General features: G+C 47.6%; 4 protein-coding genes across 4 annotated transcripts; 3 read left to right on the top strand and 1 right to left on the bottom strand.

Annotated features, from left to right (window-relative positions):
* Positions 1 to 629: 629 nt before the first annotated feature.
* On the bottom strand, positions 630 to 2,132 carry EPUS_03941 (uncharacterized protein; the record flags this gene model as incomplete). Its single annotated transcript, XM_007801696.1, has 1 exon — positions 630 to 2,132. One exon carries the CDS (start codon positions 2,130 to 2,132, stop codon positions 630 to 632), a length of 1,503 nt encoding a protein of 500 aa, XP_007799887.1.
* Positions 2,133 to 2,401: 269 nt separating this feature from the next.
* On the top strand, positions 2,402 to 6,881 carry EPUS_03940 (uncharacterized protein; the record flags this gene model as incomplete). Its single annotated transcript, XM_007801695.1, has 8 exons — positions 2,402 to 2,748; positions 2,801 to 2,889; positions 2,940 to 3,447; positions 3,497 to 3,736; positions 3,784 to 3,885; positions 3,935 to 4,031; positions 4,080 to 4,917; positions 4,972 to 6,881. 8 exons carry the CDS (start codon positions 2,402 to 2,404, stop codon positions 6,879 to 6,881), a joined length of 4,131 nt encoding a protein of 1,376 aa, XP_007799886.1.
* Positions 6,882 to 9,474: 2,593 nt separating this feature from the next.
* On the top strand, positions 9,475 to 11,502 carry EPUS_03939 (uncharacterized protein; the record flags this gene model as incomplete). The annotated part of the gene is made up of 1 exon (XM_007801694.1): positions 9,475 to 11,502. The coding sequence occupies one exon, from the start codon at positions 9,475 to 9,477 to the stop codon at positions 11,500 to 11,502; it is 2,028 nt and encodes a 675-aa protein (XP_007799885.1).
* A 2,651-nt stretch (positions 11,503 to 14,153) lies between these two features.
* On the top strand, positions 14,154 to 16,304 carry EPUS_03938 (uncharacterized protein; the record flags this gene model as incomplete). Its single annotated transcript, XM_007801693.1, has 1 exon — positions 14,154 to 16,304. One exon carries the CDS (start codon positions 14,154 to 14,156, stop codon positions 16,302 to 16,304), a length of 2,151 nt encoding a protein of 716 aa, XP_007799884.1.
* Positions 16,305 to 19,356: the final 3,052 nt, after the last annotated feature.

Here is a 19,356-nt window from a genome sequence, read left to right as displayed (position 1 = left end):
ATGGGGCAAATGTCCAGTCAATTAGCTAGAGAACAGAGCGAAGTTCACACCTCAATTTAATACATCATATCAAGATAAGGTCGCCTCTATATCAATCTAATCATGAACACAATTGATACTATCTCACCATTCTTCAGTTGCATGTTTTCTGATCAGCTAGACTTTCTAGCCGTTTACTCTACTAAAATAAATAGCTTTATTCGTCACTTCTTCCTTTCGAGCCTAAATACACCTAAAATTTTAACCGAAAGTTTTGGAGTCCAGATTCCCAGTTCTCTCCAATAGCTCGAGATAAACCAGGAAATGTCTCGATGTGGATTGCGGCGCCTCTGAGCGAGTTCTGGCTTGTACCTTGTACATCGACACCTCTACTACCTAGTCAAGCGATGATTGGATTGGAATTGAGGAAGAGCCTGGTTCGGTGCGCAAAGTCATACAACGCACAGACTTTGGTCGAATAAGGCAGATTCGGGCGAACAGGATTGACGAAGAGCAAAGGGGTGACACGTGGTGACACTTTTCAGCCATTCGTCGGAAGCGGAGGCCTTAGAAATGTGAGCTAACCGATACAAGCACCGATCAGCAGACTGGAACACTACGGATGAACAGCTCAATATGTTTTGCGTGAGCTATCTTGTTGCTACCACAAGGTCCTGGAGGCCATGAACAACGTCCAGAACAGGTGGATTTGACCGCTGATCTGACTGTGTCTGGTCAAGGACCTGAAGACACCGAAGAGTGATGTCGACATACTTTTGCCCGAGGCTCGTCGACAGGCCACGCGCCATATCTTCAAGTGCCGTTTTCCTCTTCTCCGGCGTGACATTCTTGAACAGGTTAGGGTAAGCCCTCAATGCTTTCCACCGACCAATCTCAACAAGTAAAGCGCCTAATGCATAGATATCGTGTTCCTGCAGGAAAGGCTGGTAGCCTTGAGCCGTGTCTCCGGCACGTGCCGGATGTTGATAGATCTGCCTGCCCCAGTCCGAGCCGCTTGTCTCGTCGCCCGTGGATCGGCTTACGTCGCACCTGGAAAAGTCAAAGCCAACAAGGAAAGCTGTGCCCAGGCAGATGGGAGATCGTTGGGCAGGATGGTGTCCGATTCGATATAAGAGAATTACATTCGATGCACAAATGCCCTTGTGGAGCCATCTTGTGGAGTGGACAAAGAGTACTGCGGTAGCGACCTGACGAGCAAGTTCAAAACGCTGATCAAGGGAATGTTCCAAGATGCGAGAGCCATCCGGCTTGGTTTTGGATATAACCTCGGCCAAGGTCACGGGGAATTTGTGTGTCGAAGGTACTTGGTACAGGATGCCAAAAGGGGCTGTGGGTATCAGCTTGGAGCGGAAGAAGTTCATCGGACGCAAAAGGAAGGCCTGATCATCGGTAAGTTGTGAAAATAAGCTTGTAAGCTTGGTGACTTCCTTTTCGACTTCATCTATAACTCTAGGATCGTTTGCAGCGCTTGAGGTGATCCTTTTGAACTCCACGACCTGTTCAGTGCCGTCCCTCGAGATAATTTGCGGCCCTTTCGCTGGCACCAGGGACAATACTGGTCCCTTGACGAGCTTAAATTTGGTGACGTCTGCCGCGTTCACCTCCTTCCCAGCTCGGTGGAAGTCCGCCACTCTCGCTTCGATTTTGGACTGTGTACCCACCATATTTATCATCTTTGAAGCTTGATCAGAACTACCGCCAACGGTTTCAAGCAAGCTTCTCTTTGAGGAAGCCGGTAATAGCATCAGGGGGTATTGCAATCGCTGAACCCATTCATAGATATCTTCTTCTGCTGATTTTAAACTCTTACCTACGGCTACCCACTTTGCCTGATCCCACAGATTGGCACCACCAATGCGCCGAAGACGGACTGCCACATTTTGCAATTTCGGTAGGAGGTAGGAGAATACTCGCTGCAGGTGGTCTAGGTCGTCATCGCGCAGCGAACGGAGCACTGTCTCTGTAAAGAATGCCTCCAGCGCTGCCATCAGACAGCAATCATTTTCAAAGCGAAGCAGAACGGCAGGGATTTCTGACTTGCCATCGTATACGCGCCGAAGAAAGGACACAATATCTTTGAACAGACCCCAGGACGCTGAGATGGCTCCGAGAACAACGAACCCACTAGGCATTGCTGCGGTCGATTAAAGTCAAATTCAGGGGTTAACATAACCAGGATTGTATCGTGCACAGCAATATGGAGACAAAAGAGACGATTTCTACCTGCGGTTCGTGGTCAGGGTGAGTTACTGTACTAGCGCGCCCAGCATCACGTGGGCTTGTTGGGCAGTAGTTGTATGTCTGCCTGCAGCCTTATGTGAGGGCAGGGCAATGAATTTGCTCTTTCAAAAACTCACGAAGATCTTCGAAGTGCATCCAATGTCATTGAGCAGCATTCAGGATGTCGCTAGACTCTCTGATGAGAGACCTTGAGCGTCGTGTAGACAGCGGACTTGATTTGGTAAATTCCCTTTCGTCCAGCCAGCAGGGCTATGCTGGGGAAGTCACTGTTGAACCTGTTGTCTTCGCTCGAAAACTTCTGTCAGATGCTCGGCGGTCTATCTCGCACTTCAGCCATGTCCCGCTCGACTACCGGAGCTTTGTCCATTATCTTGCTGACAGTCGACTTCCAATCATAGATCCATTGTCGGTGGAATGGGGCGATTTCCTCGGCAGTGGGTGGACTATGAGCGTGTATAGCGGCCGTTGGACATCAGAGGATTCAAAATCTCGAATTGTTGCTCTTAAGTGCGATTTTGAGATCTAGTATGATCACGGAGTTTCGCTTACGGACATGCAGGCAACTGAACCTGGATGTAGCCTACAGCATGTCATCGCAGGACGAGTCTGCAAAAGACTATAGGACAAAAATGGCATCTTTCACCATGGGTGTGCGGCTTTGACCAGAAATTCGATATGAGGACTGATCCTTCTTTTAGAACTTCGTCTGATGTCGCATGAGCTCCTCAAGAGTCATCCAAATATCGTACGACTTCGTGGAATCACCTGGAAGCAACAGCAGAGCTCCCTCTTGCATGACCTGATCACGACACCGGTTCTGATCGTTGAGAGGGCAAGTCTTCGCCTCAATATGCCATTGACATTAGAGAGTCACGTCCTAACGGAAACATCTGGCCGCCTTTCCGGAGAAGAAATGGCTCGGCTATTACACCATGTAGCTTCTGGTCTTCGTGCTTTACATGCGCTCGGCGTTGTACACGGTGACATGAAACCAAGCAACGTACTGCTTTTCGAGGCGCAGGATGGCCTCTCTGCCAAAATATCTGATTTCGGCTTCTGCATTGTGAGCGATAACAGGGTGGAAGCGTTGAGGGGTGGCACCGCTTTTTGGAGCCCTCCAGAGTGTCTTCCTCATGCCTCCCCTGACGCTAGCATCCAGCGTCTTAAGGATACTAGGGACTACTATTCGTACGGCCTCATTGGTTTGTGAGAAAATTTGCTATTCCGGAACATGTGAATTTATTGACTAGAGTAGATTCGTGCTATTTGGACGGATTCCCTTCAGAGGCGATGAGGAAGCGATAACTGTAGCTAAGAACGAGGATCTCATGAAGCAACACCTTGACGAGATGTTCATGTCACATTTCCCGGCTGACGAGTTGCTGAAGACAGGCCACGAACTTGTCATTCGGTTTCTTGTACAGTGGGTCCTCGTTCGTGATCCAGACGCCAGGCGGTTCAGTTTCGACTTATATCTTGATCGGCTGACAAGCAGGTAATGACTTCTAGCAGCTCCTACGCGTGATCTGACAGTATCCAAAGCTCATGGCTGGAGATCGCGAAACAGACTTTGCAATCTAGGATGTGGGATGCCGAATGGCAGCGATTTGGAGAACCCAGCGCCCGGCTCAGACTGTTATCTGAGTAAGTGTAGATTGTGTTGAGAGTCTAACGGCTAAAATCATTCTTAAAGGGCCCCACTTGACTCTCTCTATCATTTGACAATCGACCATACAATGGACCATTGGGGCTCCTTGCAACAGTACGAACGAACCCCGGAACTCACCACGGTAGGAGTGTAGCTATGCCATAGTGGTATTTGCTAAACGCCTAAACAGCTGGACAGCCTTCAAAGCTCTTATGTCCCCGAACCATTCCAAAGGGCAATATTTCAGAATACTTGGGAAAGAGTACATCAGGACCGAGCGCCAAATGTTGTTCTCAAGCAAAAGTTCGTGGCCAATTGCTACAGTACTGGCTTCGGTGTTCAGCGAAGCACCGAAAAAGCCCTCGAGTGGTACCAAAAGGCGGCCGAACAAGGGGATGCGGACGCAGCGAAGTCATTCCTACAGATTGCCGGTTTCCATCGCTCCCGCGAAAGGCTCGGTCTGGAACAGCACTGCAATCTTATGTTGCAGGTATTGCTGGTTGAGTTTATCCCTGAGGGCGCGGAAGGAAAGGTCCAAAAAGACTTACAGTCCATCACGGTCCTGAGGAATCAAGTCCTTTGTGAGCCAGCCATTTCAGAAGCAGCGCTGCAGCAGGCTTTGGAAACCTCCTTCGTTCGGACGGCTGCCTACATTTCGGAGGAGAGAAGAGCCGAGATATTCAAAAGAAACAGGAAATTCCCAGAAGCGTTTCAAGCCATCGAGAACGATGATGTGGAAGATTTACGTCGAATCATCATCCTCCACGAGAAGACAGATAACCAGCTCGTCCCCATCAATCATCTGTTGCACTACGCGGTGGCCCATGGAAGGGCGGGCCTAGTCTACTCTCTCATCCATGAATTTGGAGCAGATGCGAGAGCGCGTGACGAGGATGGTCTGACACCACTAGCCCTTGCACTCAGGTTGAGTAAGACACAAGTCGTTCGGGTGCTGCTGTTTTCCGACAAAGTGGGAGGAATTCGTGTAGATGACGCTGCAATGGACACTGCCTCGTCAGGAGAAGGAGGTAAGTCCAGCCGATGCGAGGCTAATTTCTTCATGTTGTCTGACCTCAGTCTAGAAATCGTTCAAATTCTGCATGCGAATTTTGTGCAAGGCACGACAGCTGAGAAATCCACGGGGTCAAGCATGAGTCTTCTTGAACGATGGTCATTCTTCTCGCTGCTCCCGGCCATGGTCAGCAACAATTGGAGCAGCTTTTGCACCATATTGAGCCTGGGAATTGATCCAAACACTTCATGTCCGCCTGAGTTTGCATCTGCCACGACATTCTTCGCGCCTGCTCTTTTAGCGGCTACTACTTACAACGCCTTAATGCTCGTGGCGGTGTTAGCCTTCGGGGCTTCTGCTGATATCAGAGTACCTCTGCCTGATGGCCGAACGCCTCTGCATCTAGCATGTGGTAACTACTTTCACGCATCGTCTGGCTTAGACGAGGATTCTCCAGAACTTTTTCGACGGTGGCCTTTGGACAAGACGCAAGTAAGGGAGGAGTATTTACCAGGCTTGCAAAGATTCTGCATTACGATCTTGCTGCGTTTCGGGGCTGATCTTGAGGCACAAGACTATCACGGCAACACACCACTCATGTATGCATTGGAAAATGGACGCGATCTCGTGGCTGCAACGGTGCTTATGGAGCACGTTCCAAGAGCAAATATCAATACCACAGACTTCCTCAAAAATACAGCATTACACAAGGCGTTCGATCAGCAGAGGGATGTCATTGACTTCTGTCTAAGACACGGAGCCGATGTCGAACTGAAAAATCATATGGGGGAAACTGCACTTGGCGTGGCGGCCAAAGAAGGCTCAATGACGAGGTGCGCCCATTTACTCGACGCCGGAGCGCTAATCGATGCTCGTGATGAGAACGGGCAGAATTGTATGCACGTCGCTCTCCAAAAGTCACACGTCGACATTGTGCGCATGTTCCAAGGAGCTATACGAAACAAGTCTGGCGAAGGCCTACAACGCATCTTGCTGGATGAAGATTGCCGGGGATGGACCTGCTTGCATACATGCATTCAGAAGTGCGCAGAAGACGAGGCAGTCTTTCACTCCATATTCTCTGAGTGGCTTTCGCTATGCCCGGAAGAGTGGATTGACCGCCAAGACGCCAATGGCTGGTCTATGCTGCATATGGCTGTTTCATACAGTCTCGAATGCTGTCGGACCTTGCTTGAGCATGGGTCGTCACCTACCCTCGCAGACACGGTTTTGGGATGGACGCCGCTGCACAATGCCTGCAACGAAGCGAATTTTGATATTATTAACCTGATGCTGCAACACGGCGGGGATATGAACAAAGCAGACCATTATCGTGGTTGGACACCGACAGATCTGTTAACTCAAGCCACTGACGCAGTCCGCCTAGCAGATGGAGACGACTTTGATCCGGGGGAAAGCGAAAGCGATGGAGGTGAAATCCAAACCGAAGATACCGACATTGACGCCGTACTTTTCGATGAAGGATACAACCTTTCGCCAGATGAGCTTCGACACATAGCACTAAGGATGGCACTTAGCATGCAAGAAAGTGAAAGCGATGAAGATGAAGATGAAAACCAAGCCGAAGGCATCGACACGTACGCCGTAAACGAAGGATACGACATTTCGCCGGATGAGCGGCGACACATAGCACTAAGGAGGGCACTCATCATGCAGAAAGTGTCGCTATACTTCACACGCGAAGCATTGAGCCGAGTTGCTCGATCGATGCAACAAGTCGACTTCGACGGACTCGTCGAAGCAGAGCGAGGCAAGGTCTTCCCGCAGCTTCTTGCTCAGACAGGTGCAAAGACTAGTCAGGGTCCTAGCACGGATGAGCGAGAAACGAAACTGTCACTCCAGGTCAGGTTGAATGAGCAAAGGAACCTACCCTCGTGTTTCATTATGAATGATACAGGAGTGTGCGTCGACAGGTACTACATTTTCCCCTCAGCCTCGAAAAGCCCAAGAGAACGCTGACCTAGACAATGCCTAAATGGCGAGAATCACAAACAAGAATAAGTTTGTTTCGATATGGTTTGGCATACTCCGCTTCTTGTTCGATCAACGGGGATTCTACCTGGAGTTCTGTTCCCTGAAATCTATTCCCTCGTAGATTCTTTCGGCAATTCCTCGACCAGGGCACCATATGCTTTCCCCGTCTCCTCCTAGCTCCCCCGACTTCTTGATCAAGTCAATATGATATTGGACCTTGTCACATCCCTGAGCAGACTTCTTGACACCGTAAGAGAGCTCACTAGGGATATAGCCTGAGCCGTGGCGGTGCAGCCTGATTAAGGTAGAGCCGAAGTTAAGCCGGGCCCTGAGTTGGCTGATACTAAGCGGCCACGGGGGCGACCCAAAGCAGGCGTTGAGGTCGGTCAGTTTTAGTGGAGCTATACCTCTTCTTTAGGTCGTCTCTTCTCTTAGAGTTAATAGTCTAAGGTTATAATAATTAGCTTTCTAATGTTACTTTAAGCTAAGTAATAAATATTATAGTCCTTTAGCAGAAGCATCTCGTGTCACAACGTGGTGCGAGAGCGCCAAAGCCAGTGTAGATCTTCCGCCCAGGCCTAATTTAGGTCGGTGTCGTAAGCCTTGAATAGGGGTGACGGCAATGCGCGCTTGGACAGCGAATGCTCACCGAGGCCAGAATGATGGATCGATTTTACTCCAAGTGTTGATCAGGGTTACCATTTTTGTAATCAATCGTTTCGACAGCATTCGATCCGAGCTCAGCGGTAGCCATGTCTGCCTTCTCCTTATTGTACTTTCTCGCCCTAGAGAAGAATGCAGGGACTAGATTGGCTTGTTTATGCATTCGTAAACTTTGGGAAGCTCAAGCATATACGTGATTGCAAGTTGCGAGCCGTAGAAACCAGAGGGCACGAATTTCCACATGCTGGAGATCAGCTCTCTTGCGCAGCAGAGTACAGCGAGTCGTAAGTGTCGAGAATGCATTTGTAGGCAAAGAATTCACGTAAGAATGCTCTCCTTTTCTCAACTCCGTCAGCTTACATATGAGCCACCCACAAAGCAATCCTGCGGCAGTAGGCGCTGACTCTAACAAGGGAGCTGTATGACAACGGAAGAAGCTGCAGCTTGATGTACCAATCTCGGCCGTTCAAAGTTGGGCACCTGATCTGATGTAGGTGTGCGCGTTCAGCCATTAGCGCGGTTACATCTAGTCGAGCCCCGATGTTATAGAGCTCACCAGTGGACAATCGATACCCGAAGCATCATATGAATTGGTCAACAGCCAGGGAAAACAGGATATCAAGCAAGTACTGTGGGTTTACGAGGAATACTGCTAAGCCAGCATTACCTACAGGCTGTCACAAGTTGCAGTACTTTCATGGTGGATCCTTTTTGAGTTCAATGTGCAGCAATCTACGTAGTACTAATACCGAATTTCCGTTCAGCAACACAAGTCTCCACGGGCAGGGCACCTCCCATGTACAGTACCCGGTCAAAAGTCTCCGTTGATCTCGTGTTTTACGCGTAAAGTGGTTTCTTTGAAATATCTATTTCTTGACCAAAACAGCTCATGACTACTTGAAATTTTATATCTAGGTAGAAATTTGATAGATAAAACTTTTTCTTATATATTATTTAATTATTAATCTACTTAGTCAAGAGTTAGTTAATGATCAAGTTATTATATTTTATTTTTAATAAAATTTGTATGACAACCCCACCAAAAAATTTCTCTAAAATTTTTGGATCTACTTTATCTCCTATCTCTCTCTTCTATATGGTATCCAGATAAAAAGTTTTTATATATAATTTATTTTTTACTATTTTAGAACAACCTAATAATATTTTTTAAATAGTTTATTACCTAGGAAAAATAGTTAGTTTGAGTTGAAAAGTATGTCTTTTGATGCAAAAGTGGGGTTGAACGGAGACTTTTGACCTAGTACTGTACTAACTCATGTAGTACATTAAGGCTGGGCTATAGAGCAAGGGGAAGGCTTCCCCGTTCCCAAGCGCCGGCCCGCTAAGCCATCATCTCGGCGCCACCAGGCACACCAGTAGCAGAGCACAATCAAGTTTCAGGTATTCCGACACTTCCACCCCAAGTATGCTGACCGCTTTGTGTATCTAATTGCAGCGTCCTTGGGGTCCAGAGCTTCAATTACTCCACTTCGTTATGCTGATCGAGGCGCAGCCAGAGCTGCCTATCTGTAGACAGTGAGAAATGCACTTCTCTCTCAACATGCCTGCTACCCTCAAGGACTTGCTTCGCATTGAGTGCTAGCTATGCCGCAGTCTGATCCATCAGAGGTCCATCTAAGGGCTCAGACGGATCGTGAGTCTTCTCTTTCAAGATCTCAGATAGGCTTCCCACGGTTTCAAGCTGTTCATTTGTTTGCTTCGAGCATATAACTTTGATTTGAGCGAGAACCCTTTTAAAACACATTCCGAAATATAGCAATCATTCTTCGAGCCGTCAGTTCTGATGGAACCGGAAAGAATCCAATCCAGCTCGACATGTCTTCCAGTAACAATGGACAACAAGGATATAGGGTACCAGAAGGCCTCCCAGCTGACGACACTATCTCGAAACACAATGTTTTCTCGAGCTGTGCAGTTGTGGCAGGCAATTCAAGGAAGAAAGGTTCCTGAGAAAAAGAAAGTGCCCGTCAGCAAAATCTCCTTTTCATCAGGCTTTACGATCACTGTCCATCTGCTCGCAGTAACGGTGGCGGTAACAATCGCGGCTCTGAACTTTCAGGGCCTCTGGGTTGGCAGCGAGCTTACAGGGCAAAGAGGGAAAGATGCCGAGAAGCTTCTGGCATTACAGTTGGTAGCCAAGATGCACGAGTTATTGATGTTGGCATCCCTCAGCCATATAGTTTTTTCGATCACAATCGGACAGCTCGTTTTTGGGGATGGACTACCTTTTGGAGCAGTTACTGCCGGACACCGGTTCCAGCAGATATCCTATCTCTGGTCTGCTGAGTTTCTTGCGGCTTGTGTCACCACTTTCCCTAACAAGTTCCTTGTCCTTTCTGTCATTGTTATTTTCACTGGTCTCGGCGTGACCGTTGGGCCGGCTTCAGCCACTGCGGTGAGACCGACATTGGGAGACTGGCCAGGAGGTGGAACGTCCTTCTGGCTTAACGCGACTGCTGAAGATCTATGGCCCTCAACCCTATCGCCTTCCTTGGCAGGAAATGAAACTTGCACATCGCTGGAGACATGCGGCAGCTCAACCACATGGAACACCTTGGCCGACAACTTCTTCAAGTACTGGGGCCATGAGACGCTTGAAGGCATCCATGGAATGCCTGAAAGTGTGCAGATCCCAGGACGCGCTTCCGTAAGGACGCTCAGTGCGCGCTTCCGCGGTCCCATGACCCTTTATCAGCCTGAAATGACGGCTGCAACGATCCAGCCAGCTGCCATTGCTGATGCGGTGAATGAAATCCGTCAAATATGGCTGCAAGCAAATACAAGATGCTATTCTGGAAATCGTAAAGGATGGGATTTTTGTTCTTATAGAGATGTCACTTTTTCGGTACCGGCGGAGCAGCCAGTTGTCTACGTCGTTTGCCAGAGTGGCAATTCAACAAACGCGCCCCTGTTCTCAACGCTTACACCTGGAAGCACCAGATCAGATCTTGTCAGTCATGCCGAAAATACTTCTGATATTGGATCTGCATCTACATCATCCATCAAATGGGTTAACCTTACAGGCCCAGCATTCACCAAGACCTCCGTCGGCGCATTTGTCAAAGCGCCTTACGACAAAACGTCCAGCGGCGACGAGATTTTCGCTTGCAGTATTGACGCACAGTGGGCGAACGCCACCGTCCAATCTTCGTTTCTTAACCTGCCTTACATGGTCAATGGCGAACCGACTGAGTTCTACTTGCGGGAGCAACCCCACAACAAGTACCAAGGCCGGCGCGTTAGCATCAGTCCAGCCTGGGCTGAATTGGCTAACCCGTCTCTCACCATCCCTGCCCAGAATGCTACCACTCCCTTCGACAAGCTTTTTGCCGCAGCGGACTCGTCAAACCCAACCCAGTACTCAGCGGAGAAGATCGAGGCCGCACTCGCTGTACTCCTAGCAATCCGCATGGCCGATATCAGTAGCACGGCAACAATCCAAGGTAACATGATCGATAGGTATCAATTGCTGAGACCCAACGGGGGCCACATCTTCACTCCTCCAGCGGCCTCGCCCTCCTATCATCGTTTCTCATTCCAGACCACCGTGACCGGTTATGCCTTTGGCCTCCGCACAGCCTCTGGAATCGCAACCTCCACTCTCGCTTCCGTTCTCATCCTCCTCGTGTACGCCAGCATTGCCACATCTTACATCTTCTACACGATCTTTTTCTCCAGATGGCATATGAGCGCATGGGAGAACATGACCGAGCTGTTGGCGCTGGCACTGCGTAGCGATGTGAGTGGGGTAGAGGCGTTGAGGAATACGAGCACCGGCATCGAGACGTTTGAGCCGCTCAAGGCACGCGTGGTGTTCAGAGCGAGGGGTGAGCATGTTGAGATGGTCTTTGATAGGGATGGGAATGAGATTTGGGAGACGAGGAAGGGGGAGAAGGTGGTGGTGGATGCTGCGTATAGCTGAGTCGTGGTAGAACAAAGGCCGTCGGTTTTGAGAATGGCGTGCAACAGTTCTAGCTTCTTAGCGGTGGAAGTCTATAATATAGAACTCAAGTGTACGGCGTATCGGATAGCGGAATACGTGTGAGATATAGATAGATATCCATCCCTGTTATAAATAACCCTGTACAGGATTGAAATGGCAATATATCATCATAAGATGAGCAGGGAGAACACCAACTCACAGCAGTGACACAATTAGCTTCAGCTTGGGCTCGTAGTACATTGTACATAGTAGCACGGCACAACCCCGACCCCGACCCGAGTACCCCAGGTGAAAGATCCAATAGACAGTAAAACTCGAGGGGTAGAGGCTATGCATCACCCAGTGGATATCTGCGGCGCATCAGTAAGCGGCCAACGACGGGTAATGGCCGGCCTATGGAAAGATGGATTTCCTGACTTCACCAGATGAGAACAGGAAACATATCATCGGATGTTCCTCCAGTTGGACGCAAGAAGTAAGAGTGCTGTTTGGAAGATCCTGAATAAAGCAAGATACTGCGCCAATTTGATCTCCTTATGGATTGATGCGTCACTCTCAGAGCAGTGCCTCTAAATCTTGCTGCTTTCATCTGCCGATGGAAAAAAGGCGCTGTATTGGATCTGTAGTTGCTATGCGGGTCTGCATTGGTCCAGTATCTCAACCAACCAGGTAGTGTATTCGCGGTCGGTCATTTGCGTCCACATCCAATGTGTCGCCTTCAAGAACTTGGTCATTGCTCATGTCTCGCAAAGTTGTACGTATGGCAGGATTATCATCTGCATCTGGGATTCTGGCAAAAGCTGGTGGTCGTATGCTTTGCACGGTTATCTGGTGATGAAGTTCTCGTTGCGGATGTTCTGTGCATTGTCTCGGGGAAGCCATCCCATGGTGTGGTGGCCTTTACGGGATGCCCTCAGGAAAACCTCGTACCTTGTCCCGCCTTGAGCAGTCTCATCTCGTACTTCAGTTCCACATACCGTGGACTTGCTCATCCAGCTCAACAGCGTGTTTGGCCAGACAGCTGTAGCAGGCGTCATGAGCAAGGTGGATGAGTCGATGCTTTGCAGTTTCTTGAAGATCTGACAATGTGCTTGCATATTGGCCACCTCAAAGGCCTTTTTATCTTGAACATCTATTCGCATTTGAAGCACAGTATGGGGCTTTGTCCAAAGAGGGCTGAGGCTAGAAAGAAAATTCGCATCACACACATCTGGGTTTATCCCTAGAGGGCAGGCAAGAGTGGAGATATTAATGGGAAAGGTATGAGGAAAATGTGGTATATTGCGATAGTCGTAAATTCTACCTGAGACAACCTTAGATAATGCGGACGGTTATGTGTCGAGCTGGATGAAGAAGCGGCTCTGTTCTCTCTCAAAATAGGGCGCAGCGCGCGCAGATATACTACGGCTACAGGCCTAATTTTTCTACCCCCCCCCCTGGTCAAAATATCTTACAAACATGTTTTTTACACGCCCCACCCTGTCAGCATCCCTGTTACTATTTTGCACGAATTTTGCTCATCATGCAAATACTACTCATATCACTCTGTACGCATTCTACTAATTCTGTATAAATATCAATGAGCATGATGATATGACGGCGCTATTAGATGCTTCATAGGATGCTGTATCTTTTGACTATCTCTTAAGAAGCTGCTTTAGTAGTGTAGACACAATGTCAAGCAGTTACAGATGCCAATGGAATGTAAAAACTTGATTTCGGAGACTAGTCCTATCTAGGCCACTTGTCAGGCATCTATACCTAATTCTATCTAGTACGTTTTGTACTAATACTAATCTTTTCAGCAGGGGGGGTAGAAAAATTAGGCCTGTAGCCGTAGTACTACATAAGTACAATTTGCCATGTGGCGCAGCGAAATTAGGAGTAGAAATTGACCAATCAAAAGCAGGCAAAATGCAAGACGTAGAACTTCCAACCAATGAGCGCTTATACGGTCCGACAAGAGCATTTGGTCAATGTTTGACAATCATACTGAAGTCATCGGGCCTGCTAGGATTGCAAAGGCAATTTCAGAAAACTTGACACTTCTCTACTCCTTACATTGAAAGTATTGTCGACATGTAATACAAAGTTCTGCCTAGCCTACCAAGCCACTCATTAGATCTCCAGCATCGCAAGAACGAGTACCATTTGGAGTCTACGGCGGACTATTACAGGCTTAAGGTCAATTCATTGGATTTTCAAATCCATTCTGAAGATCGCTTTAAGACACCCTCTTGAGACACCCTCTTGAGACACGGGCGTGTCCGCTGATTTCCTTGAACACTACGGAGTAATTACGAATTGAATGTCCCATTAGAAAACGCTTTGTTGCGCGGAAGGCCAGTCTCCAAGCTAAGGAACAGCACATAACGCGTAACCGCCTACTACCATCTCAACTTTAATGCTCAGTCATTCATTGGCGTCCATAATCTGACACCGGTTCATAAGCATGAGAAGGGAAAATGGTATGTGAACATGGCCCCAACAAGGACCGACAGGGGTCAACGCAGTCCGTTTCCAACTGCTGCGGTGCCCAGGCATCCTCTACCAACATAAATCGGAGCTGAATCCTCTGGTATTCCCGACATGGTGCAGTTGATGTGATTGTTGTTGTTTAAAGGGGTGAAATGAATTTTGGGTCCTTATATCGGAGGTTTATGCAATCCTTGCAACGGCATAAGCTTAAAGCCGAGAGCTCGCGAACATTGGCCTCCAAAGGCCCAACGAGCACTACCAAGTCACATCTCAGTGTCTCCAGTACCGACACCAAACCTCTCAAAACTTGGCGATCTTTGAAGACCTTGCTCAGCAGCAAGCCTGTCGAAAATGGTTTGCCCTTCAAAGCGACCCAAAGACCATCGTGCTACATCGTTCTCGTCCATTTGGTACCAGTTGGAGCAGTTGGCGTGATCACGTGGTTCAACCTCTACGGTTACTGGATAGGCAAGGAGCTTTCTGGAACCTACAATGAGAATGCACCAAAGTTATTGGCATTGCAGTTGACGACGAAAGTCCATGACTTGCTTATGTTGGCATCACTTAGCGAAGCACTGCTTACCCAGCTGCTGAAGAGCTTGGCTATTGGACATGAACTGCCGTTCGGGTCCCTCACGGCTGTTCCAAAGTTCAAGGGCCTGTCTTATCTCTGGTCACGAGATCTCCGGGCAACGTGTGCTGCCAGATACCCTCGTCGGTCGCTGCTTGTTCCGCTACTGTTGGTATGTACCATGCTTGGGGTTACTCTCAGACCGTCATCGGCAACAGCGTTGATCCCAAGGCTTGGTGTCTGGCCTGCTGGAGAGGCTGTTATGACACTTAATACCAGCAGCGACTTATTATGGCCTTCAAGTCTTCAAGCAATTCCTTCAGATCCTTCAATCTGCAACCATTCCAGCCTAGGATGTTTAAATTCTATGGTCTGGGATTCAATTGCAGCCAACTTGTTCTCATACTGGGGACACACAACCACAGGTGTAGCCGCGGCGTCCCCTCAGCATATAAATGTACCGGGCATCTCGTCGCTACGATCCATGAACATCCGAGTCAAAGGCTCTGTAGGGCCCTCAGAACCAAATTTTACTGTCGCCTCGGTTCAGCACGCTGTTATCGGGGACATGGTTAATCATTTCCGATTCTTGACTTTCCCGTCACAATCTGCCAGGTGTAAGAGAACATGGAGCCCGGCTCAATGCTCATACAAAGACGTGTCCTGGTTTGTGAGCGCTATGCAACCAGCCGTTTCAACGGCTTGCTGGGAGAAACAACTCAACACGTCCTCGGTTGAATTTCCTGCTATCAGATACGCCCCAACTTCACTAAAGATGCCGCCCATCTCTTTCAACGATGATTTCGAAGATGAGACACAACCGCAATTTCGCTGGGTCCCATTTGATAGTTCACCATCACTACATGCCTCCATTGGCGCCGTCATCAGGCTTGGGACAGCTACAAATACTCAAGATTTTGCCTGCACGATCCAAGCACAATGGGCGGAATCAAATAGTTCGACGAGCTATACAGGTACCTACTATATCATCGACAGCATGATTCCAGCGTTGGATTCTTTGACGCTCATCGACCAAGAGTATAAGAGACAAACAGTCACAATAGACTCTCAATGGGCGCAGCAGTCGGTCGAGAGCCTAGCAGGATCTCAAACAAACACGACAGCATTTGAAGAGTTTATGCACCTAGGAGAGGCTACTAAAAACGTGCCTGTGAAGTTGGAGACAGTCTTATCTGTGCTCTTCGCGGAGAAGATGGCCCACATCGGCTCGAGCACCGTACCCCTCTCCATTTCCAGCAAAGATCTATTTCTTAAGATTCGTGGAGATTTGAGCCAAAATGATATGGCAGCGGCGGCAAGGACATCAGCAACGAATCGAACAGAATTTCTCCTGAAAACGTCTATGACAGGCTACAGCTATGGGCTTTACACCACGTCTGGACTGTCTACGTCCATGCTGATCTCCATTGGTGTATTGCTTATATATGCGGTTATCGCCCTGGTGCACCTCGCATCGTTGTACATTTCCAAGGACCCATACATTGAATCATGGCGTGAGGAAAGAGAGTTACTTGTAACGTGTTTACAATCTAGATTTCGACCTGCGATATTAAAGATGGACCCCGGTGACGGAGGGGGACAGGGGCAGGGACAGGAGCAGAAAAGGCGAGATGGAAACGTGCGCATCTTGAAGGACATCGTTCTTGTAACGGGCAGGGAGGGACAGCCGGAGCTGTCCTTTCGAAGGATGGATTGGCCCGATGGAGTTTGAACACTTACCCGTGTATAAGTTGTATACTATCCCCTTCGTCCCCGGACAGGGATGTAGATTGTGCCAATTAGCGCTGTCGATCACTGATAAGGGATTCAAAATGTCAACAAACACCTGTTTCGAGCGAATTGAGGCCATTCTATCTAGCAATTGACTCCAATTGAGTGATGATATCGTTGCCAACATTCCCCTTCGATACAAAGCCAAATTTGACATTTACTACACATATAGGCCGTGTGAGAACCACCTAAAATACCGTTGGCAACGCTATTTTGAGTAAATTCTGTAATATCTGCGCTAAATTTGCGCTTGGGTGCTCTTTTGCGTGGGCAGCCTGGTGAATAGAGTCTTCCCTATTCGCACCGGCCACGCTCTTTCATTTGTATGTGTTTATAGTGGCGTTTAAACACTGTTGTGGGTTGAGGATAAGATTGTTTCTTCTCCTTCTTCTTCTTCTCCTTCTTCTTCTTCTCCTTCTTTTCCTTTTTCAGATTATTCAAATGTAATAAATAGTTGTATAAGGCGCTTATAAATGTCCTATGACTATCATGATTTTGCTCCTTATTGCTCTATTTCTATAACAAATAAGCGTTAGTATTAGCAACATTAATAAGGAAGAAAAATAAGGGCTACTACATTTGATAATTCTTCTTTTTATAGCACGTAAAGCCTACGCGTAGTTGATTAGCCTAGTTTACGCCCTTTATATAATGGTTGTAATCGTCAATAGTCTTTGGTATAAAGAGCTTTTTAAAGGGTTGACCATTAAAAACAGGGTGTAGAATACGTTCATTTTCAGAAGTCAGTTTTGGGCATCTCTGTAGGCGTTGAATTTTATCCTTAGGTCTATCAAGACTATGAGCAGTCGAAATAGCGCCTACAGCCTTATTATCTTGCCAAATAAAGCATATAACGTTGTCATCTACTACTTCTGCTATAGTAGAGTCTTATAACAGCTTGTTATTGTTATCAAAATAACTCTGAAGATCAGAGGGAAAGCCATCAGCCTTTTTGCGTGTTGTACTCATGCAATAGACCCCTATAGCTAAAAGGCACTACGTAACAGGTACATTTAGAAAGAGATTATCTAAATTGATGCAGAATTTGAGCTGTTTCGGAAGCTGTTTAGCTAGACGTAGAACAAGTGTGAATGTGGGTGCTAAAGAGACGCTTTCTGTATGACCTGCGGAGCGCAGGCGCGGCCAGCTCGTTTTTTGACCCTTTTCGAGCGTTTCAACGCCCTCTATTCGAGAGTGAAATAGCCAGCTCTAGATATAACTATGATCGCTAATATACCATAGTTTGTACCCTGTATGAATAGACTTGTTCTTTAGCTTAATTATATCTCTTGAATAGCCTGAAAAGGCGACTATAGCTTCGTCAATAGCGATATAAGAGGAGGGATAATAAGCATCTTGATAAGCAGTTCGAATGAGGTCAGCTACACGTTGAATTCGATAGAACCAGGGTGCGTTTAGAGGAGGAGGAGCACTATGTGTACTGAAATAACGATGAATGAGGTCGAATCGATTTCGACTCATAAGTTGACCAAGATTGTGAATTTTCTAGTAATCTGTTCGTACTTTCAATTGGTACAAGCCAAAATGGAGGTGTATGCCCAGAAATACCCGTATCTCTGCCGGTGTAGTAGGTACCCAGTGAGAGTCAGACGGGAGAGAAAGAGAAGGAAATGAAGGATGTCGAAGATGATATTCGGCGTAATAATTGGTCTCTTTAGAGAGGATTTCCACCACCAAATCACTAAAGAAGAGCTTGAAAAAGCCCAATGCCGATAGACCAGTATATCGAGGAGCTCCATCTCGATTTTCAACGTAATTGGCCTTAAACTGAGGGAGTTCTGTTGAAATGAGTCTCGGTGGTTCATTTGCGCATTCTGGCGCAGGTGCAATCACTGCCAAGGCTTGATCGACATTATTCCGATCAACCTTTTCTGGGTCAATTCTGCGTCTTTTTCGCTGGTTGCTGTTTTTTAAGAGTCGCGGAGGTGATTTATCTCTGTATCTCAGAGGAATTTGCGTATCTCGACGTGGTCGTAGCATGGTTGGTGGCTGAAAATTCAAAACAAAAAGCAACTGCGGAGGGCCATGACGATAGAATGCGGCTCAAAAAAGCTTATTTTACGCCAAGTACGCTAATTGGCACAGCGGGGACGAAGGGGATACGCGATGAGACGAGGGTGTCTGAAATGCACAGGCCGCCAGGATATCGTGATCTTCTTCCGAGTTGTGATTTCGAAGTGTACGGGTGGTGATCGCTTTCATCAGTAGCTCGTTGTGACAGAAAATGCTCCTTGCCTATTGGAAAGAAGCACAGCGTGGAAACTAATGTACATGTGTTAGGATCCCAAGAGAGTGCAAGGGCAATAGAACAGTAGGGGGTCAGAGGATTGACTTATTGAGCGCGAAGAACTAGAATCTATGTACAAGAAGAAGGATACAAGTAGTAGGCCAGCCTCTTGAGTGCTTTGATGCACAGAACAACGTACAATCTACCAGAGCCCTCCTGGCCTTCATAGCGTGTGCAGGGTACACGCTTGGCATGGGCTTGGCATGCTCGGCGCACATAACAACATGCATTTATTCGAGTTGTGATGGCATTGAACAATGAGTGTACACACAATTATGCGGCGTTGCACCACGTCTCGGCTGGCAATTTATTCCATAACTACCAGATCTGAGGAGCTGTATAGGACTCCAGATTGTTGAGGAAATCGGCCAAATTGAGGTCCACGCGAGCGCGGTCGGACATACTGTAGTACTAAGTATATTATGCGTTGCGAAACTCTTGCAAATCCTTGGCGCAACCCTCGAATTGCTGGCGCCACGGGGCAGAATTGCGGTGAGATATAAGAATAGGTCCCCATGCACGAAAAACACGTAGAAATTGCTGATAGACCTTATTAACATCCGTAACTTGCCCTGTATCAACTGCTAGCGTTTAGTGTTAAGTTCGTAGTAAGCAAATTATACTTTTTAATATCAACTGTAGTGAAATGACCTTATTACTTGTTATAACTAGATGAAATATTAAT

Source organism: Endocarpon pusillum, assembly GCF_000464535.1.
Source record: "Endocarpon pusillum Z07020 unplaced genomic scaffold scaffold1323, whole genome shotgun sequence".
Taxonomy (NCBI): Eukaryota; Fungi; Ascomycota; class Eurotiomycetes; order Verrucariales; family Verrucariaceae; genus Endocarpon; species Endocarpon pusillum.
The sequence above is the reverse complement of the archived record's forward strand: the minus strand, read 5'-3'. Positions and strand labels throughout refer to the sequence as shown.